Source organism: Neomonachus schauinslandi, chromosome 4 (assembly GCF_002201575.2).
Source record: "Neomonachus schauinslandi chromosome 4, ASM220157v2, whole genome shotgun sequence".
In the NCBI taxonomy this organism is placed as follows: Eukaryota; Metazoa; Chordata; class Mammalia; order Carnivora; family Phocidae; genus Neomonachus; species Neomonachus schauinslandi.
In genome coordinates, this window is record NC_058406.1 from 154,648,702 (window position 1) to 154,670,962 (window position 22,261).

Consider the following 22,261-nt stretch of genomic DNA (forward strand, 5'->3'; position numbering starts at 1 on the left):
ATTCTTTTTTACTACAGAAGCTGCAAAATGAAAAGCCCACCTTTTCTTTGTAGTTTCAGGCAGCCTTGTGACTCAGTTCTGGAGAAAGAGAAAATGGCCTACTAGTGCAACCTCTTCTGGCACATGCAGTATCCAAAGTCCAGGATTGTAGAACAATACGTTGCAGAGGGTCTGGTGCCTTCTCGGCATCCTTTAGTGCTGCACCAGTCCTGGACTAACATCTTGTTGTGCAAGACAGATAAATACTTCTCCTGTTAAAAATGCTGTTTGACGGATTTTCTGGGACTTGTAGCCAAAGGCAGTTCTTAAATGATTATTAGATTAGCTTTTAGAATTGATCTTCAAAAACGTTTGCACATTATTGCTAAAACAAACATGAGACATTGTCCTGGCTAGGCTTGTGTAACCTTCTTAGGTATATTCTCAGAAAACATTAAAAGATACAGTGAATACTACTTTATTAATGTTTTTAATCCCACTCATGTCTACCACAATGCTTTGCAGCAGTAGTAAATTAAGATATGTATAAAGGAATAAAAACTGAATGTAAGAGAATATATAAATTATTTGCTACTGCTTCTAATAACTTTTTATTAATATAGACTTTCTGATTTTAATTTTTAGGGTTTATTTTGCCTTTATAATTTTTTACTTAGATTAGACTCTACACTAATTTTTTGAATGAAATTATTTTATACATTAAAAAATAGTATTAAGAAAGTAACTTTATAGGCTTGCTAACTAAAATACCACTACATTAAGCTAGATCTACATACTGCTCTTTCATTAGAAAAATTAGAACTGAAGATTTTCAATGCTTGTTGATAGTGTGTATATATATAAAAAAATCGGTTACCATCAAAAAAATCTACCAGCTTCTAATATTTCATTCAGGTTTCAAGAAATCTAGCCAATATATGAAAACTAAAAAGGAAAAACTATAAGGGTTTATTAGGAGAGCTTAAATCTAATTTTCTTGTTTTTGTTTTTGAAGGGTCAGAAAGTTGTATATTGTATTCAGTCATTAGTTCTATTACAGTCCTTTTAATATATATTAGGAAAATAAGTAACATTTGTACATTATTTATGTATGCATATATTCTTATATGAAATATTATTAATGGACAACTTAGAATTCTGGAAGAGTACCTTAGAAAAACCCAAATAATATGATACCTCTTTTCACATTTGTATAATTATATTTGGTTACCAGAAGACCAAGAAATTCAAGACCCTATTATTTCATGACTGCCAGGAGAATATTAGTTTATAAAATTGCTAAATTCCAACCCCATAGTAGGAGGTGCAGAAACCTTTGAACAAATGAAAATTGCTGCTGTTAACATTATTTAACCAACTTTCCTTAGATTGTTTTATGTATTTATAAAAGTTGATTTTGGTAGTGGTCATTGGATCCTTTTTACCTTTATTCAATCATAAAGGAAAATGCCCCTTATCTTTTTAATTTTAAAATAAAAAAGTGAACTTTCCAAGTTGCTTTAATGTTGGTGCAGAAAAGCATTGGATTGTCATATAAAATTAGCAGAATTAAGTTAAAGAAAACCTTAGCCAGGGATAGCTGGGCTTACCTTAACTCAGAACCTAGTTACCTAAAGTTATCATGATATATCTCTCCTAGCTGGGTAGTGTAGTAAAAATTCTATAACCATATATATAATATTAGAGGTTCATCATTTACAACAATATAATATGCAGTATTATAGGATTATAGTAGGGTAGAACTAGAGGGGATCTTCATTATATACTTCGAATCATGCATTTTACAGAGAAGGGAAAATAGAAGCCATCTATAAGGGTATTTTTGTCATTCATACACATATGTGATGGGTTCAACCTGAGTGGTTCTTTATAATATACAGTTGAAATAGATAATCATGGTTTGAAGAAATTCTCAGTATTGAATACCTTAGATAAGTACTATAAATAACAGCTTGGGATAACCTGGGACACTAAGTACTTGTAATAGGATATGGAGTGGGTCTTTTCCTGTTGCTTTGGAATTATAGACTGAAGCCTAATATGGACCAAAAAAAAAAAAAAAGCATTAAGTACCCCATCCTTAAACAAAAGTCTTGGCAATAATTGAGACCCAACACTTATCTCAAGATTTTCGAAAAGTAGATTAGCTGGTAGCTACCTTCAGCCATCAACCCCAGTGGAATCTTCACTTTCCATAATATAAAAGAAGACTGGAGAGAGAGTAGGGGAAAGAGAACAACCTGAATAACGAATCTGGAGTCTAGTGGGGAGTGCAGTGGACTTCTCTCCTCTTTTCCACATTTTGGGAAGGAATATATTATCCCCCTCTACCAAAAACTAAGTGAAGGGAATCTCTGAATTATTTGAAGTGATTAGAGGTTCTAACAGGAAAGGGATAATAACATTCTATTTCCTGGTTAGCTAACTTCCTAGGTAGTAGAGTTATTGATCTACCATCCTGTGTCTATTTCAACAGAGGAGAAGATACTTGGGAAGAAAGTGGGAGTAGGGGATGTGTGGGCAGAGAACAGCCTGTATTTCCATGTGTGGGATGAAAGGAATGTCCAAGTGTATTATTCAGGATTGGCAAGGTTGTGTAGCAGTAACAAGCAACTCTAAAATCCCAGTGATTCATATTTAAAAAAGTTTACTTCTTGCTCTTGTATAGTGTGGTATATTGTGGTACTGTGGGTAAAGGTGACTCTTCAGAGTAATCACCTACCATTCCCATGTTGTTTAGCTGTACGAACTCTATCATCTTGCAGCTGCACTATCTGGTACATGTGGGCAGAGGAAGGGAGATGGGAGAATGGAGCCTGAGTTTTTACACCTCAGCTCACAAATGATATACTTTCCCTCATAGCTCACTGGACAGTATCTATCATTTGGCCTCTTCCATCTGGAAGGGGGATGAGAAGTATAGTCTTCTGGGTGCCCAGAAGGGGAGAAAAATTGGATATCATAGGACTCTAGCAATATCTGTCACAACTAATTTCCTATAGGTAAATTGACATCATTGAAGGTGGCTATTCTAGATGTCATTATGGAATTGGAAAGGTGGATTCAACAGAACATAGTGGAATGCACTGAGTAGAGAAAAATAATATTTTCATATCTATTCTCTGGCAAGCTGAGACAGCTCATGAAACTGAACACATAAAGGAATGGACTGTTGTAAGAATATGGGTTCTGGAGTGAAACAAACTGGGCTCACATTCAGGCTCTGTCACTCCCTAATTGCTTTCTTGGCTATTTTATTCTTTTTGGCACAACTGTAAGTTGTGTAAGTTTTGGCACAAACTGTAGGTGGAATTGCTTTCTTAATTTCTCTTTCTACTTTTTTGTTAGCATATAGAAACACAACTAATTTCTGTGTGTTAATTTTGTATCCAGCAATGTTACTGATTTCATTTTTTATTTCTAATAGTGTTTTAGTGGAGCCTTTAGGGTTTTGTATAGTATCATGTCATGACTTTCTAATTTCTTCCTTACCAATTTGGATGCCTTTTATTTCCTTTTCTTGTCTGATTGCTGTGGCTAGGACTTTCTTTAATTGTATTCTTTTACTTAAGCTCTCTAAGTTCCACTTTCCTTATTTGTATAAAGAGAATTATAATCGAACTTTCTTCATAGAGTTGTTTGTTAGGAGTAAATGAGATACTATAGTAAGTCACCATGCATAGTATTTAGCAGATAGTAAGTATTCAGTAAATGTTAATGGCCATTGTTGTTTTTAGGCATTTGGGGGCTTAGGGAGAGGCTGGAGTAGGAGGTAAACTAGGGCTAAAGAAAATGATGTGGGGAAATATGTTTGACAAAATTTTTTAAATTCAGCATTTTTTCTAGGTTCAAGTAAACGAAAGAAAATTTGCTTTTTATACTCTCGTGCCATCTGCAGTCCCAGTAAGCAGTAATATCCAAAGATAATGCCTTTCATCATTGAGCACTTATTGTGTTCCAGGCATTGTGTTAAGCACTGAACATATATTATCTCATTTAATTTTTACTATATTTCTTATTCCCAATAACAGATCAGGAAACTGAGGTCACACGACTGATCATAGAGCTAGGTTTAAAACCAACTTTGCCATTTTTTTTTGGTTAAAGTAATGACTGAATTTTCATTCTTAATAAGCAGCTATGAATATAGTACAGTTATATTGTGGAAGAAGACTTATTAAGAAAACTAATTTAACGTATAGCATCTCATGCATTGTCATTGTAATTAGGCAATAGGTTAAGCATTTAGCTGCAAGAACTTACTTTTTTAAACCAAATCCATTATTTTTTAGTGTTTTTTTTTGTTTTCTTAGCTGTTCAATTGTTTTTAAGGTTGACAGTTTCTCTAATATCATGTACTTTTCATTGTATGAGGAGTGTTTACACATAGCATAGTGTTTTTGTTTTGTTTTGTTTTGTTTTTCTCATAGCATAGTGTTTAAGAAGCCTTGGAGCCTAGGAGCTAGTGATGTCCACCAGTCAAAGACAACCAAGAACACATCTCTAGTCAAACAAAGTTGGGTTTTATTATTTGCTACCGCAAGAGGGGCCACACACCTTGTGAAATTGTAGGGTATCTTAGTGAGAAGGGGTAAAGGAAGCTTGTTACAGAATTTGGGCTTGTAGAAGGTAGTTTGGGGGAAGATTAAAAAAATGGGGATCCGTGTTGAATTTGGATGCTATTAGAAAGTAGGGGCAGTTTGAGTACCTTAACTTTTATTTAGGAGGTGGGAGGAATAGAACAGTGCTAGAGTTGTTACCTGAGGGAAGCAATAGTCACTTTTGTAGCTAGGGAAAGAGAATGGTTGGTCATTTCGGTTGCACAGTGTCTTTGCTTTTACATCTGTTCGGACATGATGATGGCGTAGTATTGTAAAGCCTTGTTCTGTAATAGAGAGTCCTTTCCATTGTTGACATTCTGTGGAACTGTTTACATTTACCAGATGCATACCAGAGCCTAACTGATAGCAACTAAACCAGCCACACGCTGAGAGCTATAAGGGCAGCTTTTTCTCTTACTAGTTTTAAATTCCTCCTCTGCCATTACTAGCCGTGTGATTTTAGGTGAGATAAATAACTTTGCACTCAATCGTCAGAAAAATGGGGATAATGATAATACCTTTTTCATAGGATTATTTTGAAAGATGAATGAGCAGATACATGTAAAATGCCCAGAACACTACCTGGTACATAATCAATGCTCAGTTTAGCTAAAGTATCACAATAATAATAATAACAACAATAATTTATAATACTCTTCATCACACACATTAATTTATGGCCTAGTGTATTCAAGCACTCATACCCAGTATAGAAATATAATCCACCAAGTAGACAAAAATGCTCATATAGTCAGAACATCTCTTTTGTTCAGTGATAGAGGAACACACATAGCTTCTTACTGTTCAGTGTCATTTATGAAATACATTTATTCATTGGGCAATAAAACATTTTCCTACAAACCTTTTCCTTTCTATTCTAAATCTATTCATGTAGTCACTCAAGAATTAAATTCATAGTCAACTTTTTTCTCCCCTTTTCCTTTTCCTTCTATATCAAATCTGTCAAAGTGTCACAGATTTAATCTCCTAAGTGTATTTTGTTTCATTCCTTTCTATCTCCTAAGTATATTTTGTTTCATTCCTTTCTACTGCCTTAGTCAAGATCTCATAATTTCTCACCAGAGTCATTGGAATACTCCAATTGATCTTCCTACCACTAGATTTGCTCCTGTTCCTTGTTTTAGCCAGATTATTGCATGAGTTAACTTTCTAACACAAAACATCTGATGACCTTCTCTTTGTCTACAGAATGAAAGCCCAAAATGCTTAGCATGGTACATGCGCCTTTTAAATCTTCATCCAACTTTGATTTCTGGCCTCCCCTGCCACTTTCGAGTTTGATCCTGATTTTCTTTTCTACTGAACTGTTTTCTGTATTTTATTTTTTTTGCCACTTCAAATTCTTTGTGCATAGAGTTCTGATATAAAGAATTCCAATGAATACGATAATGGAGAAGGGATTTTACATGATATAAAAATCTAGAATAATGAAAAAATGAGAATAGTTCTTTATAGTGGATGTCCCAAGATATGGATTCAATTATATAATCTAGTGCCATCTGGTGGTAAATACTTTCAGTTTTCTCTACATAATCCACTGGAGAACTTCAAATGCAGTTTGACACCCCTTTCCCTGCCTACTGTCATTGCACTGATCATTGGATCTTTGAAAATCGTACTTACCCAGGTTTTTTAAAGTTTGAACATGTTATGGTTTCACAAATGCACTTAAATATGGTCATAACTTGCAATTCAAACAAAAGACTCTAAAATTGGGGGTGGAATGCCATATTCAAAGAATTGCAGAGATTTTCAGGTATTATTAAATTAAAACCTGAGGAGTTTGTTTTCCTATTTTTCATACTTTTGAAAAGTAAAATTAACTCTTCAGTTATCAGTGACTGAGGAATTCTTTTACTGTCCTTTACTCCTTTCTCAAACAGTGACTGAGATACTGCTAAATGTCAGGCTCTGTATTAGGTATTCTTTGCACTTATGAATTGAAGTTTTCAGATGAACAATGATAGCTGTGGGCTACTATTGCACTTTTTTCTAGGTTCTTGTTTAATTGAGCAGTAGGGTATCAGCGGTGGTGTGCTGGTAAATGTTTGACAATCAGCTCTCCAAAGTGAAAAAAAAATCTTGATTTATAGCATTTATTAATTTTCATGGTGTAAATGACTATGTCCCAACATGGCTGATTTTAAGGTACCAATATGACATCACTGAACACAGAGTTGGGAGGAAATGTTTACAGTAGGCTGGTGGTGCTACACCACTGGATAAGGAATTAGGGTCTTTCCTATACTATTCTGCCTCTTTCATTTGAAGGCACTCTCCCCTTGGCTTATATTTATTAGTAAACCTGCACATATTTTCTGTTCCTAGACCTTTGTCACTTGTTTAGTTTCTACTGAAATAGCAGCCAGGTTACTAATGACCCCAGATGTCTTAGAATTCTCGCTGGAGGTAAGTCTTTCTCTGGCCTCAGTTAGCATTGGGTTTAGCTACATATAACATATATAGCATAGCCACATGCTTAAATAAAGAAAGAGTTTTATGTTTTGCTCAGATAAAAACAAGTCTGGAGATAGCCAACTCAAGGATGGTACAATTGCTCAAGGAAATCAGCAGAGACCTGTGCTTTTTGTTGTTGTTTCCTGCCCTGCTGCCCACAGTATGGAGCTCTCAAACTCACAGTTAAAAGAGATCTGTTGAGTAATAGGAACAGGACCACATTCCAGTCAAAAAGGAGGAAGGGCGTACCAGCTGGCTCTCTCTTTTCATTAGGAATAAATAGCTTTGTAGAGCCTGTATTTAGTCAGCTTCTGGCTGTTATTGACCTGAACTATGTCACATGACCACCCCTAGCCACAAAAGAGCCTGGCATATAAATATTTTGGACTAGGTACACTGTGGATCTGAATAAAATTAGGATTCTATTTGTAAGAAAGAAAAGAGATTTAGATATATTCGGCAGGCAACCAGCTGTGTCTGCCACAGTCTGTTTTGCCTTTGGTCCTGGTTCAACCCTATGAACTCTGTAAAACTATAATTTCTTACTGCTATCTCCTCAACTTACAGAAGCAAAGTGTATTTTTTTTAAGATTTTATTTATTTATTTGAGAGAGAGAGGAGGTGGAGAATGAGAGAAAGCACGAGCAGGGGGATTGGCAGAAGGAAAGGGAGAAGCAGGCTCCCCTCTGAGCAAGAAGCCCAATACGGGCCTTGATCCTAGGACCCTGAGATCATGACCTGAGCAGAAAGCAAATGCTTAACCGACTGAGCCACACAGGTGCCCCAAGCAAAGTGTATTTTGAACCCTAAATCATGAAGTCCTGTGTTCAATAGAATGGCTTTAGCTTAATGCAATTCTAGACTTAACTAGTTGATAAGGTACCCTTCTTTCTCCCTCCTATGTTTCCTTCCATGTGGAGAGAGCTGCACTACAATAATATTCCCGGCTCCCTTGGACTCCCTGTTCCACTCTGCCCTTGGGGAAAAGGAAGTAAGCTTAAGTAGCACTTTCTTTTTCTTTTCTCTTTCTCTTGGGAACAAGCTGCCTACGGGATAGCATGCATTCTCTTCTGTTTCTGCCTTAAGTTTTATAGGGATAAGCTATAAAATAGCCTTACACCAGTGTTGTCTGTGCCTGGATAGGGGTGTTTGTATGGTTCTGAGGCTTGGTATTAGAAAATCTGCTTTTGCATAGATGTAGGCCAATTCTCCAAATTCAGTTTTACCAGTAATAGAAGTAATATTTTATGCTCTATTTATCTCTTATATGTGTTTCTGAATTAGCTTAGAAGTTGGGGTGGGAGATAGCTTAATGTGAATTACTTTAAAAAAGCAACTTGTTGCTGTTGCTTGAGACATGTTGAGTGTGACTTGTTTTGATAACTTTCTAGCCTTAAATAGAACAAGTCTAATGTCATAATTATCATATGAAATTTAATATTAAGCATGCAATCTTGTGATTTTTGATCTCAGAAGAGTTTGGTCTCATTAAATGACTATTTTTAGTGTAAAATGAGAAACGTTTGTGGGAATGCAAACTGGTGCAATCACTCTGGAAAACAGTATGGAGATTCCTCAAAAAGTTAAAAATACAGTTACCCTACAATCCAGCAATTGCATTACTAGGTATTTACCCAAAGAATAAAAAATACTAATTCATAGGGATATGTGCATCCTGATGTTTATAGCAGCATTATCTACAATAGCCAAATTATGGAAACAGCCCAAGTGTCCATTGGCTGATGAGTAGATAAAGAAAATGTGACACACACACACACACACACAGGAATATTAGCCATAAAAAGGAATGAAATCTTGCCATTTGCAACAACATGGATGGAGCTGGAGAATATTATGCTAAGAAAAGTAAGTCAGAGAAAGACAAATACTATATGATTTCACTCATATGTAGAATTTAAGGAACAAAACAGATGAGCAAAGGTGGAAAAAAAGAGAAAAAGGCAAACCAAGAAACAGACTCTTAACAATAGAAAACAAACTGATGGTTACTAGAGGAGAGGTGGGTGGGGGGATGGGTGAAATAGGTGATGGGGATTAAGGAGTGCACTTGCTGTGATGAGCATTGCTGGGTGATATATGGAACTGTTGAATCACTATATCATACACCTGAAACTAATATTACACTGTACGTTAACTGGAATTTAAATAAAAACTTTAAAAAAATGGCAAACACTTTAAAGAAATTATGTGACTGCAAGATACATAAGGGTCCCAGTATGCCTACTTTTCACAAAGGACAAAACCAGTTTTCATAGAAACAGAGTTCATAGGCATCATGACAGCTGATGAGAAAGTAACGTACAGATTCTATGTGAGCCAAGAAGATTTCAGTTGCTAATAATAGAAAATTCAACTGAGTCTGGCTTAAAAAAATAAAGGGGATTTATTGGTTTACCTGATTGAAAACTCCAGAGGTAAATGTTACTGCCATTGGGATTGATCTTGAATCTCATTTAACATGACTCAAGACCTAATTTCTTTCTATTTTTAATTGTCACTAGGTGTCACTCAATTTTATGACTTGATTTTAGGAAGACTCCCTCAAATCATGAGCCTAAATTGATTTCAGTGCTCTGAGAGTGACATGAGTCCTCAATCCTAAAATAGGAATCTGTCTCAGTACTGTCAGATATTTTAAATCACTGTGGTGGGACCAGCTTAGGTCATTGTGCTAGTCATGAATGGGGATGGTACATGCAGGGATGATGCTCTGCTCATCATGGTGCACCCCGAGGTCAAGTGAGGCCATTTCAATCCAAACCACAAAGCTGAGAGTGGAGGAGATATTCCTTTCCTTCCAAGAAAGAAATCAATGACAGAGGGCCAGCAACAGATAACTCATTATACTTGTTTCCAGCGTACATTTCCTATTTTCTTCATTTAGAAGATTATAAGTAACCCCCCAAATTCTCCCATTTTTCATTTTTTACCTAACCTATTTTTAGAGACTAGGCATAAATTAAAGGTTAAAGAAATAATTTCACTCTAAGGTATTATTTTCTATCAGTTCCTTTAAAAATTGCTAAAGAAACTTTGCCATAAAAGTGGTAAAATGCATAATTTATCTGGAGGCATTTATATTTAAAAACATGTCCACATTGAAAAGAAAGTCCTAACTCCAGCATCTGATCTGATGACTCATCATTCTCATGGTTTCTGACATGCCTCTTAAATAATATCCCTTTTCCAATGTGTCTAAAAGAGAACATCGTGTTTTAAATATTATGAAACCACACAAAGGCACTTGTTAAAATTTAACAGACTTCTTTCTCAAAGCTCAGCTCCAGCAGTGGTTCCCATTACATTCTGCCTCATATGATTTGGGGTTGAGCTCCAGTAAGCATCGTACTTTTTTGGAGGGTTGGTGTGGCTAGCTGTAACACAACACTGGCTTAGGAAATTTGTAGAGGAGTGTGGGGGATAAGCTGGTAAGAGGTTAAAAGAGATTTATTGAAGGGAGAACTACTTCAAGGAAAGAATTATTAAAAAGGTTGTTTTATGGAATGCTCTATGGGGTGCAATGTTATCTTCTTCAACTCCTCAGTACCCCTTCCTTAAAATTTCCATTATGTTTTAATACATTCATGGTGTAGATAAATGGGTTTGGGGCAGACTTTCTCAGACTGGGAATGGAGTTAAAACAGTGGTACCCTGAAAAACAATTGTTTATTATTCTCAGCCACTTTTGAAGACAATCTACTAAAGATGCCATTTCATAGTATTTTACTTAAAGTCTTAAAGAATTAAGGAATCAAGAGTATCTATCTTCCAGAAAATACACTGCCTATGTAAACAGTGGGGCTGATTGATGCATCATTTGAAGCAATTCAGTATTGCTATAGAGGGCTAAGGAATTCCAACAGATCGTGCCGGCCTGCAGATGTTAGGTGCTGTTTTCTCTGTTTGAGCAAGAACATTCTGTTAACGGGAAGATAAATCAGGTTTCATTAATTGGTCTAATAGTCAGATCTGAAGGTGAAGATCATGCAGAAAGAATTTGTGCCTGTTCCTTTAGCTTCGTGTGAAGATAGATAGCATGCTATGTGTGTATTTATTGGCACACGAACATACAGGAATTATATCGGAAGACTTCTATGACCTCAAATACTGGTATAATGATGGTTCCCACATTTAAATAAAATGTGTTTTGTGTTTTTGTCTTTGTTTTTATTTTGTCATGGTAGTTGCTCCACACAGTACTTTAGTATTGAGTTGGTTATCATCAGTTCTCTTCCAAGAAAAATCTTGTTTAGCAGGAGCTTCCTTTGTACCTGTCACTCTCTAAAATAATTTGAGTGAGTTGGATTCTCATGCAGTTTGGTGGCAGGCTACTTGACAGAATGGTAGCTCTGGTTTTTAAGGATTCTTTCTGTTCTCCTCTCAAGAAACAGCCTGTTTGTTGACTCCTCACCTCTCCCTATCTGCATATCCCTATACAGTTTTCTCCACATCTCTGAAAACATAATTTAAATTCTCAGATCACTCTTACAGATCAACAGAATTGCACAGAAAAAATTCGGTAGCTGGGAGAGTGCAGAGGTTGATGTTCTTAAAATTCATCCATTGAAGGCACATCTTTTACTTGTTCCCCTGGGAGTGGTATTTTGGGTAATTTGTGAGTTTATTTTTTAAGGTAAAATACAAAAAAGGGAAACAAATAGTATGAGTTTTGGCTAATCCTTTTACGTTTCTATTGTAGGTAGGCTGGTCAAAAAGGACAAATGATATTTATTTTTATTATGGTGTAAAAAAATACCTTGCTTATGTAGCTTTATTTGCTTATTCAATAAATGTTTATTGAGTATCTACTATGTGCCGGGTATTTGGGGATCAAGTAACCAGAACAGTGATCCCTGCCCACAACCTGCAAAACGTACAAAGCAAGAAACAATAAACACGACAAATAAAAAATATACCATAATTACAAGGTGATACATGTTATGCAAAAGATTTTAAAAAATAAAGCAGGCTAAGGGGATTGGGATTGGGAGTGCAGAGGCTGGAGACAAATCGAGGTATTAAATAGAGTGGTCAGGGTAGGGAAGCCATGGTGGCTGGATCTGAGTGAGCCAGTGGGGAGGGGTAGAGAGTGATGGGTGCCAGATCTCATAAGCCTTGTCAGCAAAACGGGGACTTACTGAAAGGTGTCAAGCATATCTGACTTACTTTCTTGCTGCTGTGTTGACGCTGAGCTGAAGGGGGACAGAGTAGAAGCAGAGAGACAAGTTAGGAAGTTTTTGCAGTGATTCCCATGAGAAAGGGTGGTGACTTCTCCAGGCTTGTGCTACAGGAGGTGGTGAGATGGGGAGAAGTGTTTTGGGCTCTAGATATATTCTGTAAGTAGATCCTATAGAATTTCCTCATCGATTGGACAAGCAACTGGAAGGAAAGAATTACCATGAACTGCGATGGAATGCGCTGGCTTCTCCTTAAACCCGCTTACTCTATTTCCCATATTTTAAAACACTGGATGATTCTTTTTCCCAATAAGGAAATAAACACTTAGGACAAAAATTTAATTACACACATGTTTGGTTTGCAGATAAGCAGCATCTGTTTTTTAATCTGATATATATTTCTAGATGTGTTTGTTTCCTTTTATAGGAAGAGATTTCTCTTCTCTGATAACTGTAGTTGTAAGCCCCAACCAAAATCTCTTAAGTTGTTTTTTTGGAACAAGTAGAAAAAGGAGAGAATGCCATAGGTGCAATTACAGTTCAGTAAAGGAACTGTAATATTAAAATAATATAAAGGCCTCAGGGGATAATGGGATAAAATAACTCTGGGGGCTTTCACTGATGATTATGGAAGGTAGTTGTTAGCTAAATGTATTTATACTTTTTTCTTCTTCTATTTCTTGCTCGTTGTACTTCTTTGTATTGTTTTGTTTTCAGTGAATATCATACGGTTTTTTTTAAGGCTGTCATAAACTCAGAAAGAGCACCTTAAAGAAGGGGAATAAAATCACTACAGTTTGAAATTGTCTTCTGGTATAGAATCGTTCCTAGTCTTTGTGGATTTTTGGTTTGGTTTGGTTTGGTTGTTTGTTTTTGTTTTTTTTTTAAAGATTTTATTTATTTATTTGAGACAGAATGAGAGAGAGAGAGAGAGAGAGCACATGAGAGGGGGGAGGGTCAGAGGGAGAAGCAGGCTCTCTGCCGAGCAGGGAGCCCGATGCGGGACTCGATCCCGGGACTCCAGGATCATGACCTGAGCCGAAGGCAGTCACTTAACCAACTGAGCCACCCAGGCACCCTCCCATGGTTGTTTGGTTTTTGTTGTTTTTTGTTTTGACATGGCAGTTTTGGGGGGGGATAGTGGCAAGAGGGGAGTGTGACACAGTGGGTTATTATAGGGGAGCATCATTTGTGCACTATTTTCTATTAAAATATAAGTTGAAAATATTTTCATGAATAAAATCAAAGTTAATTTAAACTGGTATCTGATTTGTAGAATCTTTATTTTGTACTTCTGGAGAGGTCAGTGGATACTAAGGTTATAAATATTCTCATGAAAACCTTTTAAATCCCAAATTAGGTCCTTATAAATTTGAATGCATGGGAAGTACTTACCCAAAGAATTAAAAAAAAAATACAAAAGTAAAGAGTTAAAAATGGGGAAAATAGTCCTAAAAGGAAAATATAACTCTCAAAGTGTAGGGAGGAGGAAATTGGAGACCTAGAAAGATGGATAGAGAGCAAACATATTAGGAATGATATGAATGAAGGTCTGAGGTGGGCAACTAAGAGGAGCAGGAAAAAAGGCTGATGGTGGAGGAGAGGACTGGCAGTGGAGTGTGTACTTCAGTTGGTATAACACTGCCAAGAGAACGCATGGAAGTGGGAAAAGTGAATGGCAGGAAAAATAAAGAGGAAGATTAGCTATCATAATACCAACTGTAATCCCGTGTCTGAAATTTTCTGGACTAACCAGCTCGGAAGAATCCAAGTATTCTGGCGAATCTTTTTTTTTTTTTCAGTTTGATATTAACTATGGGGTCTAAACGGTTGAATTTTGTTATTAGTTAGCATTCCTATGAAAATGAGTGCTCCTGAATTTTTATCACATTTGTTTCAATAAGCTACAAGTCTTTATTGGGAATCTCAGTGTTTAACCACTTTATCTGTCCCCGCTGCCCCTCTACAATCTCTCCAAGATTTATACTTAATTCTAGAAGAGAATTGGATAGATGAATACTGCACAAAAGTAGACCCTTATTTAAACTTGAAATTCAGGAGACCAAAAAACAGCACAGTACTTTCGTGTCTTTCCCCAGTCTTCAAACACGGGACTTTCCTCAGTTCTTTATAAATTTATTTGGAATCACTTAAATATAATTCTCAGAAGTTATTAACATCTAGGTGATTGTTTCTGGTAGAAAAGAGTCTGTGGTGTTATTGTCTTTACTATTTTTTATTTTTTTGAGTGACTGAACAGAGGCATTGAGAGGCCAAGTGATGAAGTGAACAAAACTTGATTTAAACTCAATGTCTAATGAATTTCTTAGTTCATGGAACACATTATTTTTTAAAGTTTCTATGGAAACTGGTATTTCGTGTCCCATTACACCTCTGGGGAAGCATTCTCTTTTTAGGGAAGATTAAGACACTTACTGAAAATTGAAAAAAAATTATAGAATAGATCTGCTAAACCATCAACAATGTTTATTGTCACTATACATTTTATAGTGATAGCACAGTGGACACCAATAGCAAACACGAGGGAATTCTGTTATTTTAGTAATACTGTAATTCATGTAGGAGAACGTGGTTTACAAATTTCTCAATCTGTCTGTTTTAAGTAGGGTGCCCGGAAATGCCATGGATGTAGGATGCATTTGGTATTCAGTATTGTGAGGCACTAATCAGCTAAGTACCGTAATCCTCCTTACAGGGTACACTCTTACTTGACCTGGAGCTATATCCAGCCACATAGTAACAGCATTAAAGAATAACCTTTTTCTTAACAGGTCCATCCCTACAGGATTTTATGACTCCATCCATGAATGAGTGTTGTTTTATGTGTAAATTTTTAATAATTCAGTTTTGAAATAAAATGATTGTAAGCAAGTAGAGACTTTCAAATCATCTGATTAAGGATGGATGCTATGATTTTGCTAGAGCTAGAAGGATTAAATGAAAGCACTGCCTGGCACAGTGTGGCTGTATTTTTGTCAACATGATGCTTCATGCTCGACAGATGTGCATTGGTTGAGCAAAAGGTAAAACTATAAAAATGTGTTAGATATTGTGATACGTAAAAAAAAGATTGGTCTTTTTTGGTGTGTTTTTTGGTGAATATAAATGGTTTGACTTATTAGAAGCTTTTTGTATGAATTCTAGGCATGGGATCTGTACATTTCATATTTTATATGATCCTATATTTCTGTTAAATCCTGGATTTAATGTGTCTTAATCGCTTCAAATTTCAGAATTTGATTATAATGTTATGTTTAATCTATATGGTAAGAATTGTGTCATTGAATTAATGAAGTATCATTTAAATTTATTTAGCAATAACCATGCTTTATAAAGCTTTTAAAAAGATGGAGGTTCTTTTCAGATTATTGATTCTTCAAATATCATTTCTATTATTTATAAATGACATTTAATGATCTCTACTAATAATGATTATGAGTAAGGGCTTTTCTTATAGGTAGTGCTTAATCGAATAGCATAAAATTTGAATTTGCAGAAATTAGTAATCTTTAAATTCTTTACTTTCAATATCATGATTCTTAAAAATTGTATAGGTATTAAGAGTGAAAAGTACACAAATATTAAAGCTTAGCGTTTCCATGTAAGCTTTCATTGTTCTTATAAACGTTTTCAGATGTTTTATACTAGATTATATTTTCAGAGACTTGATGATTATTTTGTAGTATATATAGTCAGTATTGTAGGTGGTATAATAACACAAACCACATAGCATGGTAAAAGTTGTCAATATTAAAATGGAAACTATGGTAAAAACATGGTGAATTGTTATACAGCACGTAAGTTGCATCTGCCTTTGGGAAACTGTTGAAAATGACTTTAATTGGGAAAGAATCTTTTTATTTGGAGTTTTTCTATCAGTCAGTCTGATTTTTAGGCATGGAGCTTTAAAGAGACTAATTGGTAGAGTTTCTTGCTCAAACTATTATGCCTAATCAGAATACCATTTATAATGGAGTGTTAGGTGTGAATATACAGCTAGAATATTTAGAAATAGATTGAATAGTCCATATAACAAAAAAATTAAAAGCAATGAACAGAAATGCTACTGATTAAGATACATTTACAGTATTTCTTTTTTTTTGTATTTTCTTTTTATTTTATTATGTTATGTTAATCACCATACATTACATCATTAGTTTTTGATGTGGTGTTCCATGATTCATTGTTTGCATATAACACCCAGTGCTCCATGCAGAACGTGCCCTCTTTAATACCCATCACCAGGCTAACCCGTCTCCCCACCTCCCTCCTCTCTAGAACCCTCAGTTTGTTTCTCAGAGTCCGTATGTGATTTTCTATAAACTGGTTCTGGTTAAGACCCCTATAATATGGGGAAAGAGAAAATAATTGTTAACAATGTAGATTTCAATAAAAAGAGGTAAAGTGAACAGATATTAGGTGAATATAAAGTGAATGCAAATATATGCTGATATTGTTATATCAGAAATAGGGATTGACTGATGCATAGGAATAAAAAGTAAGGAACTATATAATGTCACAAATACATTTTATTCTAAAGAAAGGCGTAATTTTGGATTCTGCCTCTTAATTTCTCAGTGTCTTTGAAGGATTAAGTGAAATATAACATCTTAGATGAATTGCTCTATTCTTCTGAATTATAACTTGTGGGTGAAATACTGTTAAATGCTTTATGATTGCTTAGAGAATTGTACAATTTATCTTTCAATTCTTTACCAATTAAATGTTTTCCACCTGATAATAATAAATGCTAAGACTTGCTTATAGAGGGCAGCAGCAAAGGTAGAGATTAGAGATATAGTACTTGAATTTTCATGGGTTTTCTCCAGGTCCTGAAAAAATATATAGTGTCTAAAAACACAGCAGTTTTAATTTAAAAGAGAGTATATATGAAATAGTCATGATCTAGTTGGCAAAATTATTTGACAGAATATTTTAATATTTTGGAGTAATTGATAGCAGACTCTTCATTGTTTGGTAAGAGTAGTCATAGACTAAAATCTTGCCTTGCTCCTAGCATAGCTTTAATGTACTACCTTAAAATATATTTTTAAAAACTTTATTCCATTTTAAGTAACAATGACAATAGTTATCCCAACTTCAGAAATCATGAGCACTGTTCTATTTTTACTTAAATTCAGTACAAATCAGCATCTAGAGTATGATTCACAGGCTTCAGGCAAATTTCATAATCTCTAGAACAACGTGATTGCAGGATTTAATATTGAATTCAATTTTCTAAGGTATGATTTTTGAAAACTCCTTAGATGACTTGCTAAGTGCTAATTAATGATAAACTTTCTTTTGGAACTGAATTCTATGACAAATATTCTTTTTTTATCAATCAAATAAAATATATTTCCTATATTGTAAAGGCTCACTATAGTCACTTTATTTATATCCTACTTTCAGAAATTTACATTAATTCCTCAGGAGATGAAGTGTTTCTTTTCTTACCCCCTACCTCTGTCCCATAACAAGTGTGATACTAAATATATTACTAGAAATCCTTAATTTACAGAGTTTTGTTCTAAATGTTTAGTTGTAAAGTGATTGACACTCTAAATATATTTTGCTAAAGAAATAATTTTATAAGCAATTGTTGGATTTTGAAGCCCAACAACAAAAGTCAAATTAACATATAATGTACATCACTACTAAAAGCAGTTCCTTTTACCCACAGTGGGTGCTATTACTGCTGAAGGAACACTAGGGAAAAGAGAAGAACGACTATTTTATCACATCAGTGGGTTTGAATATAGAAGAAAAGAACATATCATGAAAAGTAGAGATAATCTAAGGGAGAATTAATCAGTTCTTTAATTCAACAAATGTTTTTCAAGCACCTACTAAGTGCAGCTTACATAGATCCAGAATGCTGCTCCTCATGAACCTTCAGTTCTTAGAGTATTGTAGACATTCCTGGATAGAAATGGATACAATTACCTAGGGAATAGGTACAGTGAGGAGGAAGGCCATCGTTAGGTTGAACTGCCTTCAAACTATCCAATTTCTCCCTTAACATTTTCTGAATTTTTTTACTTTCTTGCATGGCCGTAAGTCCCACATTTTGGAGATTAATTTGCATTAGAAATCTTAAAGCATATAAGTATTTTTGATAATATTATAAAGCCAATATCCATTCATTCTGATTTAATCTGATTGTTTTTCTTTTGACTCCCATCTGAGATCAAGGATAATGGGGAATTGGAATTTACTCAGTTTGAGAGAATGAAATCTTTTGAAAAGGAGGGGTACATGAAAAAGGCTTGGTGAGCTGCTTTTAGGTGGGTTCTAGAGATGAACTACCTTGGAAAATCCTTGATTTAGTAAAACAACATTTGAGAATTCAGTAGATTTTATATTTTATAAAACAGCTTTAAGTGAAAGAAAGAAAGAAGAAAGAAAGAAGGAAAGAAAGAAAGAGAGAAAAATAGCAACCTAATGACAATACCCAAAACATTTCCAATGAAGTTGTATATTTTATATAAATGGGCTACATTTAGTGTAATTACATTACTCAGGTCTTAGTTCAAATGTACCTTTTCAGGAAGACCTTTCTGATTGAAAGTAGCTTCCCTCAGAGACTTTTTGTAAATTTACCGTGTTTCAATTTTCCTTTATAGTACTTATCACTGTATGGAATTACTTTATTTACTGCTTAATTTATTTGCTTATTGTTTGTCTCCTCTACTAGAAAGAAAGCTTATTGAGGGCAGGGACCTTATGTGTCTTTTCTTGATTGAATTTCCAGCAACCAGCAACCAGAATCAGCTGGCACATATTAAGCCCTGAATAAATATTTGTTGAGTGAATGAATTAACAGTGGAACTACAAAGGTATAATTGGCACAGTCCTTTGTGGTTCAAAATTTAAAGTCTAGTGGACAGTACAGAGCACAAATTAGGTAATGGTAAATAGGATGGGGTAGTATATGTTGGAGAAATACAAAGGCACAAAAGTGAGCTCTAACTGATGACCTGATCTTCCTGGTCTATAGTAATGAGGTAATACTGCTTTCAAAATTTATATATGTACATACAATTTTAAAATTTCCTATTCAATCCAGACTGGATTTTAGAGAAATTAGAACTTAAACAATGAGGGCATGGTCAAGATGGGCGAAGGAGAGTGGGAGATACAGGCTTCTAGTTACAGAAGAATAAGTCACAGGAATAAAAGGCACAGCAAAAAAAAGAGAAAAGTTTTAAAAATAAATGAAGTTTAAAAAATTGTTTTCTTATGTACCGTATAAATCTGAGAAACACTAGAATCTTACTCTTGGAACAGAATCAATTTCTAGATATTAAATTTGGTTAATGAGTAACCTATATTTTTGGAGACAAATATATTCATTAACTTAGATTGGAAAAAAATAACATACCGAAATGTATTTGAATTCCTAACATAAAGTCTGCATCTAATGGAGGTTAAATGATCAGTTTAGAAGAACTGATGTAGGGCACCTGGGTGGCTCAGTTGGTTAAGTGTCTGCCTCAGGTCAGGTCTTGATCCCAGGGTCCTGGGATTGAGCCCCACGTCGGACTCCCTGCTCAGGTGGGATTCTGCTTCCCCCTCTTCTTCTGCCTTTCCCCTCCTGCTCGTACGCAATCTCTCTCTCTCTCTCTCAAATAAATAAATAAATAAATAAAATCTTTAAAAAAAAGAACTTAAAAAAAGAACTGATGTAATTGTTTATTTTTTAGAGTTCTCTAGAGAAACTCTCATTTATCTCATTTTTTAATATAGTAAGTATATATAAGTAGCCAGTTAATGAGATGTATGTTGAAAATTGGCACCAGTCAGTTAATTATATCTTGCCAGAAGTATTATTTTTTGCTCTCCTTAAAGCTTTCATTTAAGCATACTAACTTGATGAAGTTATGGTAGATCATAACTTAATCGACTGAGCCACCCAGGTGCCCCACATTTCCTTATTCTAATCTATATTGTAGTATGTAGCATTTAGTTCTTGCCTAATACATATGTGTTAAAATAATATATGAGTTAATGTGTATAATCTATGTTTCTCACTTTAAAATACAGACTGTCAAAGATTAACTGGCCGTATGGGTTCAAATAACTGGGTAATAACAAAAGTAGGACTAAGAAACCCAGAGCCCTTGATTCTGTTCTTTTTACATTGCCACCGTGCTGCAGTATTTTTTCCTTTAGTCGTATGTATAAAAAATGACCAAAAAAGTACAATGAGTTATGCCTAACAGATACACATATAGGATATTATGTAGGTCAATACTCTAAAATTTATTTTGAGTGCTCTGTTTTGGTTGTGTATTTTAAAATATAGGAGTCTATGGTTTTATGTAACGGTTGTAACTGAAGAGTTGTTTTCAAGTCCTAAATGTTTTATATGCAGACATAAGATATAAATGTAAAAAGGAAATCATGTCCACTTGCCTAATCATAAAACAGACTAGTTCCTTCATTTTCTGGCTCAGGGTAGTCTCCTCAGGCTGTGCACCTATGTGACACTGGAAGGTGGGGGACGTACCGAAGCCAGTACTGTCCAGCTGCAGTTGTTGGCAGGCACACAGGATGGGAAAGTCTCAGTGGCTCCTGGCAAGCTCCTCTTAATGGACCACCCTACTGCTCTTGGCAGCTGAGATAACTGGTGGCAAATTCCCAACGACTGTTGAGCTTCACAGCAGCTTCCTAAAGAACATCTTGAGAACCCTTGTCTTTGGCTCTGCAGGCAAGAACAAGATCACTAACTTCTCTGGCCTTCATGGCTGGTGCAGTTGCATAGCTCTTGATTACTGTATTAAAACCCTTACTCCCTGGAAAACCTAGAGTGACTTCTGTTTTTATTAACAAATCTTGATTGGCACGTTGGCAGGCTGTATTTCAGATACAGGGGAGATTCGGTGACATGGGAGACTTTAGAGGAGAATGATGCTGTTGCTGAGTGGGGTCATTCCACATGTAGCCTTTCTCTGCTTTTGCTTTTAGGCTCCCCCACCCCACCCCCCCGCCAAATAACATCTAAGAAATTTACAACTGAGCTATCTAATGTTGGTCATCTTGAACTTCAACTGACCTCACTTTTTATTATCTCCTGTTCATATGTCCTGGCAAAAATCCCTGTAACAAATATTCTGAACTTCTGTCATCTTCAGGAGTCCAGTCCCACTGCTTTTCACGGCTAGTGGTTGACGCTATCTGGGTTCGTACCAGAGAAGAGGTCAGTGTGAATATTTTGTTGACAAGGAGTATTATTATGATTACAAGGTCCGCAGTGTTGTACTAGTGTTAGAGGGGCAGGTTGAGAACTTAATATACAGTCTCTTCATCTGAGGCTATAAGGAAGTATGCGGGGTCAGATGTGAAGACAAAGACAAGTTTCATGGAGCTGGCCTTAATCTCAATGAAGATAGAATAAAAATAGCAGTCCCTTCTGAGTTCTACAAAGACTGTGTGTGTGTGTGTGTGTGTGTGATGAATAAGTCATTATTGTTGTTATTTATTTAAATTGCTTATCTCAAGTTAGAGCAATAAAGAAGGGTTGGAGATAAATGATTTAGATGAACCAATACTAGGAGTGATCTAGGTAGCTGATGAATGAAAAATGATTTTTTAAAAAAGATTTTATTCACTTATTTATTTGAGAGAGAGAGAGAGTGGGGAGAAGAGTAGACGGAGAGGGACAAGTAGACTCTGCACCTAGCACAGAGCGGGACATGGGGCTTGATCTCACAACCCCAAGGTCATGACCTGAGCTGAAACCAAGCATCGGATGCTTAACCAACTGAGCCATGCAGGGGCCCCTATGAAAAATGATTTTTAAGAGCCAGTATTTAATTTTAGTCAGAAAGTATTCAACTCTTGAACCAAATTAGTTTGGCTTCATTATGTTTTCAAGAGACTATATCAAGGTGTCAGGAATAGAGAGAATGTCAGGTGGAGTTTTTCAAAGCTTCTGAATAGCAGTTGGGAGATTGTTGA

The 22,261-nt window shown here is 35.4% G+C and overlaps 1 protein-coding gene across 37 annotated transcripts in view; it reads left to right on the forward strand.

Moving 5' to 3' along the window:
* The window catches only part of RIMS2 (regulating synaptic membrane exocytosis 2), a 595,628-nt gene that overhangs the window by 251,670 nt on the left and 321,697 nt on the right, over positions 1 to 22,261 (forward strand). Inside the window, exon 4 of one of the 37 annotated variants that reach the window (XM_021688315.2) lies at positions 22,217 to 22,245. The exons of the other annotated variants lie outside the window; for them this stretch is intronic. Within the exon in view, the coding sequence (XP_021543990.1) occupies positions 22,217 to 22,245 (29 nt within the window). The remainder of the gene's footprint in view (positions 1 to 22,216; positions 22,246 to 22,261) is intronic. 37 annotated transcript variants of the gene reach the window in all.